This window comes from Pleurodeles waltl, chromosome 6 (assembly GCF_031143425.1).
Source record: "Pleurodeles waltl isolate 20211129_DDA chromosome 6, aPleWal1.hap1.20221129, whole genome shotgun sequence".
NCBI lineage: Eukaryota > Metazoa > Chordata > Amphibia > Caudata > Salamandridae > Pleurodeles > Pleurodeles waltl.
This window is the reverse complement of record NC_090445.1, coordinates 238,029,139-238,052,855: the sequence shown is the minus strand read 5'-3', so window position 1 is coordinate 238,052,855 and position 23,717 is coordinate 238,029,139. Positions and strand designations below refer to the sequence as shown.

The 23,717-nt window shown below is 45.7% G+C and overlaps 1 protein-coding gene across 3 annotated transcripts in view; it reads right to left on the bottom strand.

The window, feature by feature from the left end:
* The window catches only part of TLK2 (tousled like kinase 2), a 948,113-nt gene that overhangs the window by 658,837 nt on the left and 265,559 nt on the right, over positions 1-23,717 (bottom strand). For all 3 annotated transcript variants that reach the window (XM_069237985.1, XM_069237987.1, XM_069237986.1), the window contains one exon: positions 10,048-10,158. In XM_069237985.1, coding sequence (XP_069094086.1) covers positions 10,048-10,158 — 111 coding nt within the window. The remainder of the gene's footprint in view (positions 1-10,047; positions 10,159-23,717) is intronic.

Sequence of the window (23,717 nt, the reverse complement as noted above, 5' to 3'; positions counted from 1 at the left end):
CCAGGATGGCATAAGACGTGCTGCAGCCCTCAGAGACCTTCCCTGGCATCAGGGCCCTTGGTACCAGGGGTACCAGTTACAAGGGACTTATCTGAGTGCAAGCGCTGTGCCAATTGTGGAAGCAAAGGTACAGTTTAGGGAAAGAACACTGGAGCTGAGGCCTGGTTAGCAGGGTCCCAGCACACTTTCAATCAAAACTTAGCATCAGCAAAGGCAAAAAGTCAGGGGGTAACCATGGAGGCATTTCCTTACAGTATCTATAGAGCATTGCTGTTCACATGTATGTCTTACAAATACTCCATTTGTGATGTACCTGTGAATTTCTGACGTTGCACTGTTAATGTGGAAAAATACAGTTAAAAAAAAAATAAAGATAGAAGGACAGGGCCTTTGAAGGGTCCAGACGGTGGAGTCTCTCATCCGCCATGGAGGGATGGGGCGCAGCAAAGAATGTTGGCAATGTGATACTTTGACTGACATGGAAAGGTGTCACCATGCGGAGAACCAGTTTATCTGGGAAGACGCTTGTGTATGGAGGTTAGACAGAAAGAGCCTGCAGATAGTTGACTCTACTAGCCAATGTGATGGCCACCAAGATGATTGTCTTTAATGTCAAGAGTGTGAGAGAACAGCTATGCATGGGTTCAAAGGGAGAATACATCAAAAACGTTCGAGCCAAATCCCATTGGGGCATAACAAAATGTTTGGGAGGAAACATATATTGAAGGCCTTTCAAAAACGTGGCACAACAGGTGACAAACAGGGAGGGCTGATCAAGAAATTGCAAGAAAGGCAAGATAGCCGAACAATACCCCTTGACAGTGCACAGACCAAGTCCTTGCAGGCGGATAGCAAAAAAAAACACCTGTTCAATCAAGGGTGCAGAGTGGGGGCGGTGGGGAAGGCATGGGAGGGGTGTGTATGGAACAAGTTTTTCAACACACCAAGCCACAAACCAGTCCCAACATCAGATGTATACAGTTTTTGTTGATGGACGCCAGGCTGCCAAGTTGGCCATACAGACTTTGAGAGGGAGATCGAAGACTCAACTGCTAACCTCAATATCCACGCATGAAGGCAGTGTGCGCAGGTTCATGTGTAGGACCCTGCCCTGTTAATGCGACAGGAGATCCTCCCGAAAAGCCAGATTGATTGCAGACCCACCACTAGGATATCTTGCGCCGGATCCTTCCTGACCTTATTATGAACTCAGGGCAGGAGTGGTATGAATAGAAAGACGTACAGGAACCCAAAATCTCAATCACGATAAGTGTCTCTGAACGAGAGCAGCCTTTAAAACTCCAAGGCGCATAAATGCTGACATTGCATTCTCATCAGTGGTAGAAAGATATAACCAAAAATCTCCCCAGTGACAGAAGAGACCATGCACCACCTCTGGATGGGGACCCCAGTCATGATCTGCAAGACATCAGCGGCTGAATTTGTCCTCCATGGCATTCAAAAATCCCATCAGGTGCTGCAAGACTTGGAAAATGTCCTGATGTCCCAGCCATGTCCAGAAAAGCAAAGCATCCTGGCACAGGGTCCACGACTCCACCCTGCCATATTTGTTGCAGTATCACATGGCTGTGATGTTGTCTGTAAACACATGAACCAGCTTTCCTTTGATGAACTGCACTCCTCCAAATGCAAATGCCGACAACTTGAAAGGAAGTGGCGCATCAGCAAAAAAACAGACTGTACCACCTTCAAGACCGCCCTCAACCAGTACCAGCGCCTCCTGAAAGAAACCAAGAAGAACGCACTAGCAGACCGCATCAAAGCCAGCACTAACCGCGGCAAAAAACTTCACCGTCGTGAAGGAGTTCACCAATCCCGCAGCCAATGAGTACGACATAATTTCCTCCCAGGAACTGTGCGACAACCTTGATGACCTGTTCCACGATCTCAGCTACCTACGAAAACTTTGAATGCCAACCCTCCATCGCAGACAGCATCAACCAGCTCCTATGCATAGACACGAACCCAAACAACTTCTCACCCTCTGGGAACTACACACAAGACACTATTTCTGTACACTCTACAGCACCCACGGATTGTGGGCGAGCTCAGGAAGGTCCTGTATACTTCCATCACTGTGGCCTCCTAGCTGGAGGTACGCTTAAGTGAGGCCCGCCTGAAAAAAACATCCGCCAACCGAGCCGAACTGAAGAACTACCAGCCCATCTATCTGCTCCTCTATCCAGTAAAAGTTCTCGAGAAAGCGATCAACCAGAAACTCACCCAACACCTAGAAGCCACAGCCTTCTGCAGCCCTCCCAATCTGGATTTGGAGCTAACCACAGCACTGAGAGAGCCCTGATTGCAGCCACTGATGCCATCAGAACCCTCCTGGACTGTGAGAACACCACTCACCATGGACTGACACGTGGTGGCCCACAGAGCTCGGGATACCCACCCTCTCGCTTCAACAGACCATGCCCAAACATCTGCATCATTCTGGATAGCAAGCTATCCATGAAATAACAAGTTGATGCCTTCTTCCACACCCTTTGCATTCTACGCAAGATCTTCAAGTGGCTCCCAGCAGACACCAGAAGAACTGTCATGCAAGCCCTCATCACCAGCAGACTGGACTAAGAAAACACGGTCTACATAGGTATCACAGCACGCCTCCAGAAGAGACTCCAGATAATACAGAACTCAGTGGCAAGACTCGTACTCAACCTACCCAGAAGGACCCAACATCACACCCCATCTCAAAAACGACACTGGCTCCTGATTCAGAAGAGATGCCTGTTCAGATGCTGACCCATGCCTAAAAGGCCCAGCACAACGAAGGACCAGTGTACATCAACTAACGCCTGACTTTCCACCAAATCGACGAGACACCTATGGTCATCTTCCCTCTACCTCGCAGACACCGCACGAATCAGTTGAGCCAACAGCGAAGGATGTTGCTTCTTGCAACTGGCAGCCAAGGTCTGGAGCAACCTCCCCCTGCACCTGAGGATTGTACCATAACCCCAGAAATTCAGAAGAGAACTAAAGACCTGGATGTTCCAATGATCATTCCCCCACACAGCAGCATACTGCTTCAGCTCCTCACCGGTGATTTGCTGTGCTCTATAAATGTTTGATTGATTGACTGATTGAAAGATTTGAATGCCGCACAAACCACACAACTCCAACAGGTTGATGTGGAAGTGATACTCCGACAGGTTGATGTGGCAGTGATGCTCTGCCGGAGACCAGTCTTCTGACCTACAGTTGTACCAGATGGCCGCTCCAGCCCAGGAGTGACTCATCTGTCACTACAGTCAGTTCTGGTTGGAGAGGAGTGTGCCGCTGACCCAATTGCGGATCATCAGCCAGCACTGCAGATCTTTAACAGTTCTCATTGATATTTATGCCAGGTCAGAGAGATTCCCCTGATGCTACACCCACTGGGACTTCAGATCCCACTGCAGAGCCTGCATATGCCAACTGATGTGTGTTACCAGCAGGATGCAGGGAGCCATGAGGTGCAGCAGCCTCATGGCCCCCTGCATCCTTGAGTCTGTCTCAATGAAATACATTAGAGAGACTCAATTTTCGGAATCATAGTCTGAATATCTTGGATTTGCTGCTCTGGAGGATAGGTGTAGAAAGGCACTGTGTCCAGAATGGCTATGATGAAAGGAAGCAACTGAGATGGAGTCAGGTGAGATTTTTGAATATTTATAGTGACCCCAGAGACCCAAGTGGTCCACAGTAGTCTAGAGATGGGTGAGAACTCCCTGGGGTGGGCTCGCCTTCAACATTCAGTTGTCGAGGAAGATGAAGACTGGAACCCCCTGACCTCTGCAATGGGCTGCAACCACTGCCATCACTTTTGTGAACACCTGAGGAGCACTAGTAAGGCCAAAGGGGAGCACATGGAAGCACTTGTGTGGTCTATCAGTCTTGATTAGCACCGTCGAAAGTCATGTCCATGTCAAACAGAGCAAAGGTCATAGCTTTGCAGACAGAATCTCTCCAGAACCAGGAACTGATCCAAAAGGACCAAATGGCGCCAAAGGCAAACCCCGCCATGGAAAACCCAGTTGGGGCACTTTCCGAACCCAGGGGTTCCATAGCTGCACTGAAAGGGTCAGTAGTTCCCTTAAAGATGAGGTGCATAGCCACATAAAATTCCTTCAATGGGGAAGGGGTCACGCCGGCTCTGAGAAATTAAGGGAGGGTCTAGAGTTGTGGTGTCATTCCTGTACCTCGTCCAATGACTTGGACCAGTGCAATGAAGTCAAAGAAAGCTTCTAAGACTTGTTCTTCATCGTATTGTGACACTCACCCGACGACAATTTGGACCTCAATTACAATTGTCAGGAATGACCCTGAGCGTGGCCCCGGGACCTTAAAATCGAGCGTGACAGAGTGGTGTGGAATTGCCTGGTGTCAAGCAACCAGGACCTTCAACACTTGTTCCCAGATAGCTGTGGGGTTCATCTCATGTCAATCTGAAACAGCGTTGGAGTTGTGGTCCAGCTCCAGGCACCACAAGCAAACCAGGTGGGAGTCTGTCACAGACACTGGCCTCTGGCAGGCTCCAGCGGGTTTAAAACCCACAGGTTTCTCAGGGACATCCAAAAAAGGGCGACAAAAAGTTTAAAAAGCAGTCAAAAAGCAGCTGAGGTAGTTCTTCCGAGTCCACACTGATGTAGCGAAAAGAAAGGAACTGGTGTCAGCATGATGGTGTTGTACTAAATAGTCACAGTGCACGTCACATCTGATGTGGACTAACAAGTTACTTACCTTCTGTAACTAATTATCTGGTTGAGACATTCTAGTTGCAGATTCCTTACCAGATCCAGACTGAAACCTTGGGGAAATTCTAAGGTAAGTAATGTGCAACTAGAAGCCTCTAGCAGATGATGCTTACTATGCCGAGCCAATTGACGCCACCTACCAGCAAGCACAGGTACTGCTCAAGATTTTACGGATCTAATCTGATGCCTGGGGAATATTCTAAGGGTAAGAAATCTGTGACTCAAAGCCTCTATAAGATAGAATATATTCCAATTCATCCTTATTTAAGTAACAGGAACCCCAGACCTATGGATTACCTCCAGACTGCCATCTCCAGTACATAGAGGTAGGAGGGCAGCATGAGAACTGTTGCAGTCCCACTCATTTGTTTTCTTTGAAAAGGCCTCAGTCATCTTTAATTTAAATTGCATGCTAAGAGACTTAGTGAGACTGTCTTGCTCATTACAAATGTCTTTATTTCACAGGTTTTAGGAAATAGTCCTCTAGCAATCCTTTGTCTCACCCTACAGACCAGTAGGAGACAAGCTAGTAGGAGTAATGGTGGGATATATTTAACTACAAGCAAAAGATCTAGTAAGGACTTAGCAGACCTGCCGGCACTGTCTGGTATTGAATCCTAACTCCTCAAATATTCTCCATTTCAACCCAAAACAGTTAATGGAAATCAGGCTACATATTGAAACAGTCAAATGCTACTAGCCAGAAAAATAATACTCAACAAACATACATCTTTCCATGTGCAACAATGAAAGCTCACATGAATGAGAGTCCACCTGCACAGTGGCACTGAAAGAGTGTCATAGGTCCAATGCAAACAAGGAAAAGCCCATCTGGCTCCTGTTTGGTAAGAAAATACGGCCAAACTTGAGGTCCTTTCGCGTCTCTCAAAGCACTGCACGTGGTGCACTACTGCCAGTGGTCCTGCAGGGAACCCCCACATGGAACAATGACAGTCTGCTGTGGCCTCTGCTTACCTTTATAAATTTTGTTGAGCAAGATTGGTACACCTTGTATACAGGTAATTACCGAAAGATTATCTCCCATACCTGTCAAGAAGAAATATCATACCTACGTTTGCCACTCTTAAAAAAAAAAAAAAAAAAAAAAACACTCACAGTAGGCACTCACAAGAGGAACATAATGGGATAAAGAAATAACCCCATCAACATCACCAAAATCACAATTATTTTTCTGCCTTGGAAGAATAAATTAATTACACAAGACTTTTCCCCAGTAATCTCTCTTCAGCGCCGCCAGGTGGCATTAAGAGGCTTTAGCCATGACTCTTCTTCAGGACTTGATAATTTAGAAGTATATTTAGGAACCAACTTGCATGCAGAGTCAGTTCCTGAACTTTTTTCAACATCTTTTGATGTGTGTGGAGAGGAACCAAGATCTCACCAACAACAAACATAGAACATAATATATTTGCATAGCTTGAAATATTATTAACAAATGCATCCTAGTGGTGAAAAAGGAGGGCAGTAAGTAACTGGAAAATATATGTATTCAGCGGAAATATCATTACTGAAGTGAACCAGCTTTTTTCTGCTACATACATCTTCCCTAAGATTCTTTATCTTATCAATGAGTCCTAAAACAATCTCTGGGAGGTCAGACCAAATTGTGCCAGTTAGCCAAGAAAGTAAAGCAACACAACATGGGTAAAGAACCAGTCACTGTGTGCTAGGCAGTAGAACTTGGCAAACAAATGCTACGATGAATAAGTGGCACGCTGCAAATGTCAGCAACCAAGATGCCTCTGGTGGATTGGGTGTGAAAGCCCTCAGTAGGATCTTGCTTGACCTAAGCATAGCAGACAAAGGAAGGCTCAACAAAAAATGATACCTTTGATTACAGCTATGCCATTCTTTCTCTGGCAAAGTTCATAAACAGCGTATCAGTCACTCTACCCTGCAGTGTGTTCAATGTAATACAACACTGCAAGATTAAGCTCCAGTCTATACAACAATTCCTCCTCTATGGTTGGATGAGGAAGATGAAAGAAAGATGGAATGGTAACAATATGGCCCATATGAAATGCACATATCTAGATGGCTAAGAATGATGAAAAATGCTGACTGACTAGCTTTTAAGAGTAGAAACAATGAAACACAGACTTAACTCCAATTCTGACTAGGTGACTGGCGAAAATGAGAACTCTTTATGGCATGCTATAAGGAAACAAGTTTTTGCAGGTTTAATTCCCGCCCCCCTCTTCATGGTGAAGTCGCACAACACCACCAGATAATACACCCTATTTCTTCACACATGGGCACATCAAAATACATGGGAATATTTGAATGCTGTTAAGGGCCACCAACAGTACAATCTCTTCATCCAATGTTGTAAAGACAATACCATGTGATCCTGTGGGAAGATTTGGAAAGGGACAGGAAAAAGAAGGGCAGAGCAGGCAAAAGATCAGAATAAATATTTTTGGGTATTTTAGCATGAGGCCATCCTTCACAAGCATATCTTAACTTGGGATAACACACCCTCTCCATTTACAGCACAAATGTCACTGATACTCACAACTACCTGCAGATCCTCATCTGAGGTTTCAGACTTGGAACCAGTGCAAGATAACCGGGACAAGCAAGCTGCAGGTTGCTTCATGCATACTGGGACATGTGTAATAATGTTTTATTCCTGAATCTTTGAGCAAAGCCTGGCAGCACTTTCTGTGGTAGTCATTCCCTCTCCCAGTGACTAAACCTGGGTAAGTTGCTTGTAATCGTTGTGCAGGGTGAACCTACTTCCCAAAACGAAATTCCTAAAAAGTTAAAAAAAAAAAAAAAAAAACAGCACACACACAAGGAAACAACTCTCATTCAATAACAAAATATAGACTTTCAATGTCATTCTAGATCTTTGAACCATATTTCACTGTTTGTTTATTCTTCCCAGCCTGTAGAGTGTGTACAGCTCCCAAACCGTAGATGCTGGCATCAGCGGAGATGAAACAATGTTTGCCAGGAAAGGTAGAATTGTAAGTGCTTTAATTATCTGCTCTCTGATGTACTCGAATGCTACATCTTGTTCCTTTGCCCACAGGAAATAAACCTTTTTTCTCACATTTAAGTGGTACCATCAACATGGCGAGGAGCTTCAGGAACTTCCCATTATATTTTTAAAGGCCATCGAAAGATCCCAATTTTTCTTTATCATCAGCACCTTCCTCCCGGCATCCATAAAGGACTCTTTTCTCTCACCCTTTTCTGTGATAACATGACCAAGATAGTCCACTTGTGTTTTTAACAACTTGCATTTCTGAGGGAACTGTAGCAGGCCTTCATTAGACAGCTTTATGCACACTTCCTGTAGGATGGCAAGATGCTCTCTAATCCTTCTCCTTGGTGAAAACCAACACATCATCCTGAAAGCACATGACGTGAGCCTCCATTTTTTTCAAAATCTTGTACATCACACGTTGAAATAACGATGCAGCTGAGACCATACTTAAAGGCATTCTCCTGTACTAAAAAATGCTGAACGAGTAAGGAACGCCGGGAGTAGTCTAGACTCCTCAACGACTTAGATTTGATGGTATGCGCTGTGAAGATCCAACATCAAAATAAAGGAAATGACATCCAGCATTGACAGGTCATTCACTTTAAACAAGGGATGATGTCTATGGTGATACTGGCATTCAAGGCTCCGAGATCAACATAAAATCGCAAGTCGCCTCCAATCTTATTTAAAACAAGCGAACTCCAATCTGAAGATTCGGGTTCTTCTTTTTAAAAGATTCCTCACTAACAATTGGAGTTCTTTACTGACACTGAAAGGAACACTTCTTAACTACTGCATTACAGGTATAGCCTCTTTCTTCAGGTCTTGTATGGTGGGAAAGTCCTTTAAGTTTGCCAATACAATTGTTGAACATCTCAGGAAATGTGTTCTTAATTTTGTTGTCTAGATCTTACTCTGGAACCACCAGCAAAAAATCAAGTGTTATCTCTAGTGACTTTTCATCACTCCAACCTTTCCCTCAAGGTCACCAAAGAAATGTATCATACTGCCATCATAGCTTACTGCTTTGACATTGGGTACCGTTAAGCTTGCAATTTTTCCCATGAAAAGATTCTCATAAATAGCCTTTGAAATAATATTGAAAGATTAGTCAAAGCCCACTCAGAACTATATGTTAACTTCCATCACTGTCACGGTGTACATCAGTGGCTGGAAGGTTTACTTTGGACTTGCTCTCCATCCTCTTGCACCAGAAGGAGCTTCATCATTCTGCTGTCTAAAGTTTCTTCTTTGCCCACTGTCTTGTCAGTTGTGCTCTCATGCACAACCTAAGCCAATTGCACTCTTCCGTTACTATTCCTTTCTCTGCACATTCTGGCAAACTGCCCTTGTTTACAGATATTGTCCTATTTTTTTAACGGCTGGAAATTCTTTATGATATGCTACATGCAAATCACTGCCACACCTATAGTAAATATAGGTTGACTCATTTTCTTTCTTTGTCCAAGTTTCCTTTGTATGGATTACCACTAGTGAAACAAACTTCACTACTTTTCCTCCCTCATTTACTTTTTTAACCCACAACATGCATTTCTCGATTACTTTGGAAGACTATCAACTTGTCTACTAATGTTACGGCTCCCAGAACCCCAAAAGGTTTTTCAATCAGTTTGTATCACCCATCTGCTAGAGCCTAATCATCTCATCAAATGTGGCACCAAAATTGCATGAACATGAAAGATTTCTCAAAACCATCATTAAATTGTCAAAACTTGTATTTACCTATTAGGCTGCAAACTACTTCCAAAAATGTAACATTTTGAAAAAAAGGATGAAAGGTTAATACTAGTAATTGAAAGTGAATATTATACTTACACATTTTACTGAATTGTGAAAAAAGTGAACACTCATGCTGCCCTCATTACAGTCATCGTACCAAATGGCAATTTGGGCCAGTCTGTACACCCTTCCAGCAACACACGAATGCAGGGTATACAACCCATGTTGCACATTTGCCACCAGCTGCCCAGTCTAACACAAATTTACTCCACACAGATAAATAGGTATCAGCCCAGATTAGTTTTTTCAATAGAGTGAATGGCCATTTAAATCAATAGAGAGCATGAGGGGTCCAACTACTGATTTAACAACATATCACCCCGCAGCAAAAGTCCAAAATAAGGATCAAATAAAAACAAAAAGCATGGTGATAATGTTGGACCAGATGGAATTAATCACAGTAGTAAAGCATTACTGGCCACAAATGTGACAGATCAAAAGCTTCACAAAGTAAATAACACTTACCTTTTCAATGAGAAGTTTCTTGCTCATTGTCACACAGCGGTTTAACCGTTCCTTGTATTTTTCCAGCATTTTCTTCTGTTCATCCACTTGTCGCCTTAAATCACAGTTCATCTAAACAAAGAAGAAACATTTTAGGTGTTCACAAAGTGCTTAATAGGCATTATTAAACATTAGGATTTCTGAAGACATTATATATACAGAAAACATCTTCATTATAAGTAGTACAACAATGACTAGTTAGGTACATCTTTCTCAGAAAATACCAGGAATTTTCTAATGTGAATAAGTATAACCGCAGGTCACAAGATTTTCTAGTTTTTAATTCTAGCAGCACTACTTCGAAACTGAATAACTGGCAAAGAATTCACATTGTCATTTCACCTGCAGCAGCATAACCAAGACCAGTGGACATTCCACAATTAAATAGTATTTTTTGTGCATAGCAATAATGATCTTAAGCACCCTCCTCATAGTGCAGTGCACAGTACCTCAAAAAATGAGTCTTAATCTAGACTTCTCCGAATATAGTTTTTCCGCAACAAGATCTCAGAAACATCTACCAAACTGATCCAGCATCTCTGTGTAGGAAGCTGGCTCTCTATATTATGCACTAAAATGAAATACACCGTGAAGAGAGTCCAGTGGTTCGCAGAGGCAGAAAGAGATAGGTCTCATGCTTTATTTGTGGTATTGTGGGCCAACAGTTACGCTTATCAAGTGTTAGGCAAGTGTTGTACTCACAGAGGCAATAAATGAGAGACAACATCAAAGAATAAATCAGAGACCAAATTAGAAAAATAACTTTGGCTTTTATATACACTTTGAACCAAAGAACTTCGTAATAAGGTAAGCATTTTTTAAATTAAAAATACTTTCCAGTTTCAAAAATTGACAGTGCAATTTTTAGAGTCTTCAAAATTAACCTATTGGAGAAAAACAAGAATGCAGTTAAGAACTCGACTTACAAATCCAGTCTCTGGGGTTTTAGGTCAACACCAAGCAAGGTACAAATCAGCACCAAGAGTGCTTCTGCAGCAGCCGGGTGCAGAGGTCAAATTAGGGATCAAGTGCCCAATGTTAACCAATGGAGACTGGGGGTGAACGAAGATGTGCTGCTCACAGGTGTGTAAAGAAGTGTCAGGGGTCGATCTTCGGGGGTTGAGATAGGTACAGGGGGGGGGGGGCAAAAGGCAGCACCAAACCTACACCCTCAGCTACACAGGGGTGGCTGGGTGTGGTGCCAACAGTGTTGGGCACCCAATGTTAACCAATGGAGACGTGGGGTGATCAAAGACGTGCTGTTCACAGGTGTGTAAACAGATGTCAGGGGTTGATTTCCTGGGGTTAAAGCAAGCACCCAGGAAGCCACAAGGCAGCATCAGACGTACACCTACAGCGGCACAGGGGCGGCATGTGCAGAGTGCCAACACAGCGTCGGGCGCCCGATGCAAGTCAATCGAGGAGGTTGGTTTTGGGAAAAGGCTGCAGGCTCGAGCCAAGAGACTGAATGAAGAAAACCCACACCTGACCAGGTATGTTCAGATGTTGAAGGATTCAGGGACACAGTCAGCCCAGTTCCCCAAGGTCCAGGGGATTTGAATGCAGGGTGTACTTCGATGCCAGAAAACAGATTATTGGGTGGTCGCGGTCAGGGGGAGTCTTCGGATTGAGGCTGCAGGCTTCGAGGCAGAGTTTAACAGGGGTCAACCCCCGGTGGACTAAGGCTCAGAATCACTTGGGAACTCTCACAGGAACAGTAGACCACTCGGACTCAGGTCAAGGGGGTCAGGTGCAGATGTGGGTCCAGGTGCGGTTTCACGGTTCCTTAGGGCAGAGTTCTTTTTCTTAAAAGTTGGTTTCTTCTGGACACGTCTGCTGTCCACAGAAGATCTTAATCTTTGTCAAAGGCAGGCAGTCCTCCCAGAGCTTTGGAGGTGGCTGGGCTGCAGGGTGGGTCCTCTTCTTATGCAGAATCGTTGAGGGCTGCAGACAGGCCAGCAGGGCTGGGGCCAAGTCAGCTGGTGACTGCAGTCTTCTCTGCTGGTGTGACGCTGTAGTGTCTGGCTCTCCATAGGTCACAATGAATCTGAGTTCTAGGGCTCAGGTGCCACCTAAATACTGAATTTAGGGACGTTACAAGGAGTGCTAGGTGGTAGCTAATGGGCTACTCACATTTAGGGTGACTACACCCTTTTTATGACCACTTCCATTGGGATGTGGGCATAACCCCAACCCTAGAGGCCTAATTCCTTCCAAACAGGATGGAGGAATTTAAAAAGTGGGGTCCACTTCAGCTCGTTTACCTTAGGGTGGGAGTGGCATGAAGTAGGCACTCCTACTAGGGTAACTAATTTTCCCGCCTGTGCTGCTGCCAAAAGTGCAAGCAGGACAGGCAGGTTGGTCATCTCCATCATCTGGAGAGACCTGGGTCACATCACAAAGGCACAAGGCCTTTGATGCTCCCGCCCTGAAATGTCCATCCTGCTTGGGAGAGAAGGTAACACCTCTGCCCAGTGTAGGATGGTCTCTCTGGGCCTTGAGAGCACTGGCTCTCACCCTGGGGGTCCAGAAACGCACCTGTGGAGGCTGAACTGGTCAGGAGGTAAGCTGGTAGGTTTTCAGTGGGCACATGTAAGGTGCCCTGTGGATACATTTCTTAATAAATCCATCAATGGAATCGGTGAGGGTTTATTATTCTGAGATGTTTGATACCAACTGCCACTACTCTTCGTACAACATTGGGTTATAGATAATAAATATATATTTTTGTCTGGGTTATACAGACCCCGATTATAACCAACAGGTGAGCGTTTCTTAAAGGTTAGTACAACACTTCTGAAATCCCTTAAGCCCAGCATAGCCTTTGGCCCACAAAGGATGTATGTAAGGAAATGCCTCCTTGGCATGGTTACCCCCTGACTTTTTGCCTTTTCTGATGCTATGTTTTGATTTGAAAGTGTGCTGAGGCCTGCTAACCAGGCCCCAGCACCAGTGTTCTTTCCCTAACCTGTACTTTTGTTTACACAATTGGCACACCCTGGCATCCAGGTAAGTCCCTTGTAACTGGTACCCCTGGTACCAAGGGCCCTGATGCCAGGGAAGGTCTCTAAGGGCTGCAGCATATCTTATGCCACCCTGGGGACCCCCTCACTCAGCACAGACACACTGCTTGCCAGCTTGTGTGTGCTGGTGAGGACAAAACGAGTAAGTCGACATGGCACTCCCCTCAGGGTGCCATGCCAACCTCACACTGCCTATGCAGTATAGATAAGTCACCCCTCTAGCAGGCCTTACAGCCCTAAGGCAGGGTGCACTATACCATAGGTGAGGGCACCAGTGCATGAGCACTGTGCTCCTACAGTGTCTAAGCAAAACCTTAGACATTGTAAGTGCAGGGTAGCCATAAGAGTATATGGTCTGGGAGTCTGTCAAACACGAACTCCACAGCACCATAATGGCTACACTGAAAACTGGGAAGTTTGGTATCAAACGTCTCAGCACAATAAATGCACACTGATGCTAGTGTACATTTTATTGTAAAATACATCCCAAGAGGGCACCTTAGAGGTGCCCCCTGAAACCTTAACCAACTACCCGTGTAGGCTGACTGGTTTTTAGCAGCCTGCCACACTCGAGACATGTTGCTGGCCACATGGGGAGAGTGCCTGTGGCTAGTAACAAAGCCTGCACTGGGTGGAGATGCTATCACCTCCCCCAGGCAGGAGCTGTAACACCTGGCGGCGAGCCTCAAAGGCTCACCCCCTTTGTTCCAGCACCACAGGGCACTCCAGCTAGTGGAGTTGCCCGCCCCCTCCGGCCACGGCCCCACTTTTGGCGGCAAGGCCGGAGGAAATAATGTGAATAACAAGGAGGAGTCACTGGCCAGTCAGGACAGCCCCTAAGGTGTCCTGAGCTAAAGTGACTAACTTTTAGAAATCCTCCATCTTGCATATGGAGGATTCCCCCAATAGGGATAGGAATGTGACCCCCTCCCCCTGGGAGGAGGCACAAAGAGGGTGTACCCACCCTCAGGGCTAGTAGCCATTGGCTACTAACCCCCCAGACCTAAACACGCCCTTATATTTAGTATTTAAGGGCTCCCCTGAACCTAGGAACTTAGATTCCTGCAACCTAAAGAAGAAGAGGACTGCTGAGCTGAAAAACCCTGCAGAGAAGACGGAGACACCAACTGCCTTGGCCCCAGCCCTACCGGCCTGTCTCCCCCCTTCGGAAGAAAACTGCTCCAGCGACGCTTTCCCCAGGACCAGCGACCTCTGAATCCTCAGAGGACTGCCCTGCTCTAAAAGGACCAAGAAACTCCCGAGAACAGCGGCCCTGTTCAACAAAGACTGCAACTTTGTTTCCAGAGGAGCAACTTTAAAGATCCCTGCAATTCCCGCCAGAAGCGTGAGACTTGCAACACTGCACCCGGCGACCCCGACTCGACTGGTGAAGAAACAACGCTACAGGGAGGAACCCCAGGCGACTCCAAGACTGTGAGTAACCAAAGTTGTTCCCCCTGATCCCCCACAGCGACGCCTGCAGAGGGAATCCCGAGGCTCCCCCTGACCGCGACTGCCTGACTCTAAAATCCCGACGCCTGGAAAAGACCCTGCACCCGCAGCCCCCAGGACCTGAAGGATCGGAACTCCAGTGCAGGAGTGACCCCCAGGAGGCCCTCTCCCTTGCCCAGGTGGTGGCTACCCCGAGGAGCCCCCCCCTTGCCTGCCTGCACCGCTGAAGAGACCCCTTGGTCTCCCATTGATTCCTATTACAAACCCGACGGTTGTTTGCACACTGCACCCGGCCGCACCCGCGCTGCTGAGGGTGTACTTTCTGTGCTAACTTGTGTCCCCCCCGGTGCCCTACAAAACCCCCCTGGTCTGCCCTCCGAAGACGCGGGTACTTACCTGCTGGCAGACTGGAACCGGGGCACCCCCTTCTCCATTGAAGCCTATGTGTTTTGGGCACCACTTTGAACTCTGCACCTGACCGGCCCTGAGCTGCTGGTGTGGTAGCTTTAGGGTTGCTCTGAACCCCCAACGGTGGGCTACCTTGGACCCAAACTTGAACCCCGTAGGTGGTTTACTTACCTACAAAAACTAACAAATACTTACCTCCCCCAGGAACTGTTGAAAATTGCACTGTGTCCACTTTTGAAATAGCTATATGTGTTTTATGTAAAAAGTATACAGGGAGTGCAGAATTATTAGGCAAATGAGTATTTTGACCACATCATCCTCTTTATGCATGTTGTCTTACTCCAAGCTGTATAGGCTCGAAAGCCTACTACCAATTAAGCATATTAGGTGATGTGCATCTCTGTAATGAGAAGGGGTGTGGTCTAATGACATCAACACCCTATATCAGGTGTGCATAATTATTAGGCAACTTCCTTTCCTTTGGCAAAATGGGTCAAAAGAAGGACTTGACAGGCTCAGAAAAGTCAAAAATAGTGAGATATCTTGCAGAGGGATGCAGCACTCTTAAAATTGCAAAGCTTCTGAAGCGTGATCATCGAACAATCAAGCGTTTCATTCAAAATAGTCAACAGGGTCGCAAGAAGCGTGTGGAAAAACCAAGGCGCAAAATAACTGCCCATGAACTGAGAAAAGTCAAGCGTGCAGCTTCCACGATGCCACTTGCCACCAGTTTGGCCATATTTCAGAGCTGCAACATCACTGGAGTGCCCAAAAGCACAAGGTGTGCAATACTCAGAGACATGGCCAAGGTAAGAAAGGCTGAAAGACGACCACCACTGAACAAGACACACAAGCTGAAACGTCAAGACTGGGCCAAGAAATATCTCAAGACTGATTTTTCTAAGGTTTTATGGACTGATGAAATGAGAGTGAGTCTTGATGGGCCAGATGGATGGGCCCGTGGCTGGATTGGTAAAGGGCAGAGAGCTCCAGTCCGACTCAGACGGCAGCAAGGTGGAGGTGGAGTACTGGTTTGGGCTGCTATCATCAAAGATGAGCTTGTGGGGCGTTTTCGGGTTGAGGATGGAGTCAAGCTCAACTCCCAGTCCTACTGCCAGTTCCTGGAAGACACCTTCTTCAAGCAGTGGTACAGGAAGAAATCTGCATCCTTCAAGAAAAACATGATTTTCATGCAGGACAATGCTCCATCACACGCGTCCAAGTACTCCACAGCGTGGCTGGCAAGAAAGGGTATAAAAGAAGGAAATCTAATGACATGGCCTCCTTGTTCACCTGATCTGAACCCCATTGAGAACCTGTGGTCCATCATCAAATGTGAGATTTACAAGGAGGGAAAACAGTACACCTCTCTGAACAGTGTCTGGGAGGCTGTGGTTGCTGCTGCACGCAATGTTGATGGTGAACAGATCAAAACACTGACAGAATCCATGGATGGCAGGCTTTTGAGTGTCCTTGCAAAGAAAGGTGGCTATATTGGTCACTGATTTGTTTTTGTTTTGTTTTTGAATGTCAGAAATGTATATTTGTGAATGTTGAGATGTTATATTGGTTTCACTGGTAATGATAAATAATTGAAATGGGTATTTTTTTTTTTTTTTTGTTAAGTTGCCTAATAATTATGCACAGTGATAGTCACCTGCACACACAGATATCCCCCTAACATAGCTAAAACTAAAAACAAACTAAAAACTACTTCCAAAAATATTCAGTTTTGATATTAATGAGTTTTTTGGGTTCATTGAGAACATGGTTGTTGTTCAATAATAAAATGAATCCTCAAAAATACAACTTGCCTAATAATTCTGCACTCCCTGTATATGCTATTGTGAATAATCAAAGTTCCTAAAGTACTTACCTGCAATACCTTTCAAATGAGATATTACATGTAGAATTTGAACCTGTGGTTCCTAAAATAAACTAAGAAAATATATTTTTCTATACAAAAACCTATTGGCCTGGAATGGTCTCTGAGTGTGTGTTCCTCATTTATTGCCTGTGTGTATGTACAACAAATGCTTAACACTACTCCTTTGATAAGCCTACTGCTCGACCACACTACCACAAAATAGAGCATTAGTATTATCTCTTTTTGCCACTATCTTACCTCTAAGGGGAACCCTTGGACTCTGTGCATACTATTCCTTACTTTGAAATAGTGCATACAGAGCCAACTTCCTACAACCACACTACCACAAAATAGAGCATTAGTATTATCTCTTTTTGCCACTATCTTACCTCTAAGGGGAACCCTTGGACTCTGTGCATACTATTCCTTACTTTGAAATAGTGCATACAGAGCCAACTTCCTACAACCACACTACCACAAAATAGAGCATTAGTATTATCTCTTTTTGCCACTATCTTACCTCTAAGGAGAACCCTTGGACTCTGTGCATACTATTCCTTACTTTGAAATAGTGCATACAGAGCCAACTTCCTACATTGGTGGATCAGCGGTGGGGTACAAGACTTTGCATTTGCTGGACTACTCAGCCAATACCTGATCACACAACAAATTCCAAAAATTGTCAATAGAAATAGATTTTTGCAATTTGAGCTATTTTTCTAAATTTTTAAAAGTCCTGCTAGGGCCTTGTGTTAGTCCCTGTTAGCATTTCTTTTAGAGTTTAAAAGTTTTGTGAAAGTTTGAATTAGATTCTAGTACTAGTTTTAGATTCTTAAAAAGTATTCCAACTTTTAGAAACATAATGCCTGGTGCAGATGTGAATGTGGAGGAACTCGACCTCACACCTTATCTCCATCTTAAGATGAGGGAGCTAAGGTCACTCTGCAAAATAAAGAAAATCACAATTGGCTCAAGAACCTCCAAACAACAGCTCCAGGAGCATTTGGCAGAGTTTGAAAAAGCCAACCCCTCTGAGGATGACAACCCAGAGGATGATGTTAGTGACTTGGAGGAGAATTCCCCTCTTCAGTCCTAATTAGGGATATCAGGGACCCTCAACCCCCGACTCCAAACATAATAGTCAGAGATACTGCTTCCCTCACAGGAGGGGCCAGCAACTCTGAAATCACTGAGGATAGCCTCAGTGAAGAGGACCTCCTGTTAGCCAGGATGGCCAAAAGATTGGCTTTGGAAAGACAGATCCTAGCCATAGAAAGGGAAAGACAAGAGATGGGCCTAGGTCCTATCAATGGTGGCAGCAACATAAATAGGGTCAGAGATTCTCCTGACATGTTGAAAATCCCTAAAGGGATTTTAACTAAATATGAAGATGGTGATGACATCACCAAATGGTTCACAGCTTTTGAGAGGCTTGTGCAACCAGAAAAGTAAACAGATCTCACTGGGGTGCTCTCCTTTGGGAAATGTTCACTGGAAAGTGTAGGGATAGACTCCTCACACTCTCTGGAAAAGATGCAGAATCTTACGACGTCATGAAGGGAACCCTGATTGAAGGCTTTGGATTCTCCACTGAGGAGTATAGAATTAGATTCAGGGGGGCTCAAAAAACCTCGAGCCAGACCTGGGTTGATTTTGTGGACTACTCAGTGAAAACACTGGATAGTTGGATTCAAGGCAGTGGTGTTAATGATTATGATGGGCTGTACAATTTATTTGTGAAACACCACCTACTGAGTAATTGTTCAAATGATAAACTGCATCAGCATCTGGTAGACCTAGGACCAATTTCTCCCCAAGAATTGAGAAAGAAGGCAGACCATTGGGTCAAGACTAGGGTGACCAAGACTTCCACAGGGGGTGACCAAAAGAAAGGGGTCACAAAGCCTCCCCAGGGGAAGAGTGTTGAGACATCCAAAAACAAAAATAGTAAAGAGTCTTCTACAGGCCCCCAAAAACCTGCACAGGAGGGTGGGCCTAGAGCCTCTTCACAAACCAATTTTGGGTACAAGGGTAAAAACTTTGATCCCAAAAAGGCCTGGTGTCGTAGCTGTAATCAGCCTGGACACCAAACTGGAGACAAGGCCTGTCCCAAGAAAAGTACCACTTCCAACTCCACTCCAGCTAACACTGGAATGGCTAGTCTCCGAGTGGGATCAACAGTGTGCCCAGAGCAAATCAGGTGTCACACTGAAGCTACATTAGTCTCTGAGGGTGGGGTGGATTTAGCTGGCCTCCTAATATGCAAAAATACAGGCAGCAGCTCTTAATTAATGGGACACGTGTAGAAGGCCTGAGGGATACAGGTGCCAGTGTCACCATGGTGACAGAGAAACTGGTTTCCCCTGGTCAATACCTGGCTGGACAAACTTATCCAGTCACCAATGCTGACAATCAAACTAAAGTACATCCCATGGCTATGGTAACTTTAGAGTGGGGAGGGGTCAATGGCCTGAAACAGGTGGTGGTCTCCTCAAATATCCCAGTAGACTGTTTGCTTGGAAATGACCTGGAGTCCTCAGCATGGGCTGAGGTAGAACTGAAAACCCATGCAGCCATGCTGGGTATCCCTGAACTGGTGTGTGTCAAGAGAAGGGCACAGTGCAAGGCTCAGGGTGAAAAAGTAGAGCTGGAGCCTGGAAAAAGGGCCCAGCCTACCAAGAGGAAAGGAAAGACAACTGGGAAACCAGCTGCAACACAACACCAAAAAGAGAACCTCTCTTCTCAGGAAGAAGTTCTGCCCTCTGAGGGAACTGAGCCTATGGAGTTGGAACCTTACCAGGTTGAGCTCTTAGGCCCAGGGGGACCCTCAAGGGAGCAGTTGTGTAAGGGGCAAGAAACCTGTCCCTCTCTTGAAGTCCTTAGGAAGCAAGCTACTGAAGAGTCCAATGGCAAGACAACTGGAACACATAGGGTCTATTGGGAAGATGGGCTCCTGTACACTGATGCAAGAGATCCCAAACCTGGTGCCACTAGGAGAGTGGTAGTGCCTCAGGAGTTCAGAGAGTTCATACTGACCTTAGCCCATGATATTCCTCTTGCTGGGCATTTGGGACAAACCAAGACGTGGGAGAGACTAGTCAACCACTTCTTCTGGCCCAACATGTCCCAGAAAGTCAAGGAGTTTTGTGTCTCCTGTACCACCTGTCAAGCCAGTGGTAAGACAGGTGGACATCCAAAGGCCCCCCTCATTCCACTTCCAGTGGTGGGGGTCCCCTTTGAAAGAGTGGGTGTGGACATAGTGGGTCCACTTGAACCTCCCACAGCCTCAGGGAATATGTACATACTAGTAGTAATGGATCATGCTACTAGATACCCTGAAGCTATTCCCCTTAGGTCGACTACTGCCCCTGCAGTAGCCAAGGCCCTCATTGGTATCTTTACCAGAGTGGGTTTCCCTAAGGAGGTGGTGTCTGACAGAGGTACCAACTTCATGTCAGCATACCTGAAACACATGTGGAATGAGTGTGGAGTGACTTATAAATTCACTACACCCTATCATCCCCAAACTAATGGCCTTGTTGAGAGATTCAACAAGACATTAAAAGGCATGATCATGGGGCTCCCTGAAAAACTCAAAAGGAGATGGGATGTCCTCTTGCCATGTCTGCTTTTAGCTTACAGAGAGGTGCCTCAGAAGGGAGTAGGGTTCTCACCCTTTGAACTTCTGTTTGGCCACCCTGTAAGGGGACCACTAGCTCTTGTGAAACAAGGCTGGGAGAGACCTCTTCATGAGCCTAAACAAGACATAGTGGACTATGTACTACGTTCAAGGATGGCAGAGTACATGGAAAAGGCAAGTAAAAACCTTGAGGCCAGCCAACAGCTCCAGAAGTTTTGGTATGACCAAAAGGCTGCAATGGTTGAATTTCAACCAGGGCAGAAAGTCTGGGTTCTGGAGCCTGTGGCTCCCTGGGCACTTCAGGACAAATGGAGTTGCCCTTACCCCGTGCTACAGAAGAAGAGTCAGGTCACCTACCTGGTGGACCTAGGCACTAGCAGGAGCCCCAAGAGGGTGATCCATGTGAACCGCCTTAAGCTCTTCCATGATAGGACTGATGTGAATCTGTTGATGGTAACAGATGAGGACCAGGAAGCTGAGAGTGAACCTCTCCCTGATCTCCTCTCATCAAACCCTAAAGATGGTTCAGTAGATGGGGTGATCTATTCAGACACCCTCTCTAGCCAACAGCAATCTGATTGCAGGAAGGTCCTGCAACAGTTTGCTGAGCTCTTTTCCCTAACCCCTGGTCAGACACACATGTGTACCCATGATGTGGACACAGGAGACAGCATGCCTGTCAAAAACACATTTTTCAGACAGTCTGACCAAGTTAAGGAAAGCATCAAGGTGGAAGTCCACAAGATGCTGGAATTGGGAGTCATTGAGCACTCTGACAGCCCCTGGGCTAGCCCAGTGGTCTTAGTCCCCAAACCTCACACCAAAGATGGAAAGAGAGAAATGAGGTTTTGTGTGGACTACAGAGGACTTAATTCTGTCACCAAGACAGATGCCCATCCCATTCCAAGGGCTGATGAACTGATTGATAAATTAGGTGCTGCCAAATTCTTAAGTACCTTTGACTTAACAGCAGGGTACTGGCAAATCAAAATGGCACCTGGAGCAAAAGAAAAGACAGCATTCTCGACACCTGATGGGCATTATCAGTTTACTGTTAAGCCCTTTGGTTTAAAGAATGCCCCTGCCACCTTCCAAAGGTTGGTGAAACAAGTCCTTGCTGGCTTGGAGTCCTTTAGTGTAGCTTATCTTGACGATATTGCTGTCTTTAGCTCCAACTGGCAGGATCACCTGGTCCAACTGAAGAAGGTTTTGAAGGCTCTGCAATCAGCAGGCCTCTCTATCAAGGCATCCAAATGCCAGATAGGGCAGGGAACTGTGGTTTACTTGGGACACCTTGTAGGTGGAGGTCAAGTTCAGCCACTCCAGCCTAAGATCCAGACTATTCTGGACTGGGCAGCTCCAAAAACCCAGACTCAAGTCAGGGCATTCCTTGGCTTGACTGGGTACTACAGGAGGTTTGTGTGTTTGCACACTGCACCCGGCCGCCCCGTGCTGCTGAGGATGTACTTTCTGTGCTAACTTGTGTCCCCCCCGGTGCCCTACAAAACCCCCCTGGTCTGCCCTCCGAAGACACGGGTACTTACCTGCTGGCAGACTGGAACCGGGGCACCCCCTTCTCCATTGCAGCCTATGTGTTTTGGGCACCACTTTGAACTCTGCACCTGACCGGCCCTGAGCTGCTGGTGTGGTAACTTTGGGGTTGCTCTGAACCCCCAACGGTGGGCTACCTTGGACCCAAACTGCAACCCCGTAGGTGGTTTACTTACCTACAAAAACTAACAAATACTTACCTCCCCCAGGAACTGTTGAAAATTGCACTGTGTCTAGTTTTAAAATAGCTATATGTGATTTATTTGAAAAGTATATATGCTATTGTGATTATTCAAAGTTCCTAAAGTACTTACCTGCAATACCTTTCATTTGAAGTATTACATGTAAAATTTGAACCTGTGGTTCTTAAAATAAACTAAGAAAATATATTTTTCTATACAAAAACCTATTGGCCTGGAATTGTCTGAGTGTGTGTTCCTCATTTATTGCTTGTGTGTGTACAACAAATGCTTAACACTACTCCTTTGATAAGCCTACTGCTCGACCACACTACCACAAAATAGAGCATTAGTATTATCTCTTTTTGCCACTATCTTACCTCTAAGGGGAACCCTTCGACTCTGTGCATACTATTCCTTACTTTGAAATAGTGCATACAGAGCCAACTTCCTACAATGTACCCTTGTTTTGCAGCCCTTTGGTTCCTGCCACAGATCCAGTATTGACGTCAAATAAATAAGCTCCGAAAAGGGTCTCCTCCAAACTGTTACTGAGCACAGTAATTACAAATGCTGCAAAATGCTCCCAAGTATGGGTTTTTGTGGGTGGTGTGTGTGTCCAAGCAGGGCCAGCTGTAATATCTTGAGGCAGCAGAATACACGTGGGTTCCCTTTGGGTGCTAAGTGCTATTTGTCACTGCCTGAACTCATGGGGGCTGAAAAAGGGTCCCTGGTCAAAAGAAGTGCTTTGGGTGAACCACTGCTGCCTGGGCTTTAGAAAACTGAGAAGGGCTTTCCCATAATCGGACGCCACAGCGAAGGTTGGGGGTCAGCTTAAAATATGTTTTTCAGCGCAGGTCCCTATCACAGCATTCTAGTTTTTACAAAATAATCTTACTGTTTTCGTGTAAGATGTTTCCGTTACGTAGATCCTGTTGGTAAGTTTAGGAAAGCACACTTTTTTGCATGGTTAGCCGCCATTTTCTGCCATGTATCTGATGTGATTTTTACTGAAAGTGCACTGGGTTCCTGCTAACTAGGTCCCCAGTGCCAGATCTCTTTCCCAAAACTGCACAGTTGTTTCCCCAATTAGCAAAACCTTTAGCATCTTCTGTAACTTCCTAGTAAATGGTATCCCTGATACCTAGGGCATGCGGTACTAAAGAGGGTCCCTAAGGGCTGCAGCACAAATTGTGCCACCCTTCGGGACCCCTCACCATGCACAACAGGCTGCCATTGCAGGCTGCGTGTCTTGGTGCAGATAAAAAGTGAAAACACAACATGGCAGGCAGCCTGTGTGCCATGTCCTCTGACACTGCATGAAATATATTAAAGTCACTCCTCTAGCAGGTCTTACAGTCCTAAGGCAGGGTGCATTATATGACATGTGAGGGCATATCTGCACAAACAGATATGCCCCTGCTAAGTCTTTGTCGATTCTCACACATAGTAAATGATGAGGGAAGCCATTTTAAATACATGTGCTGGACACTGGTCAATATGAGTTTCCC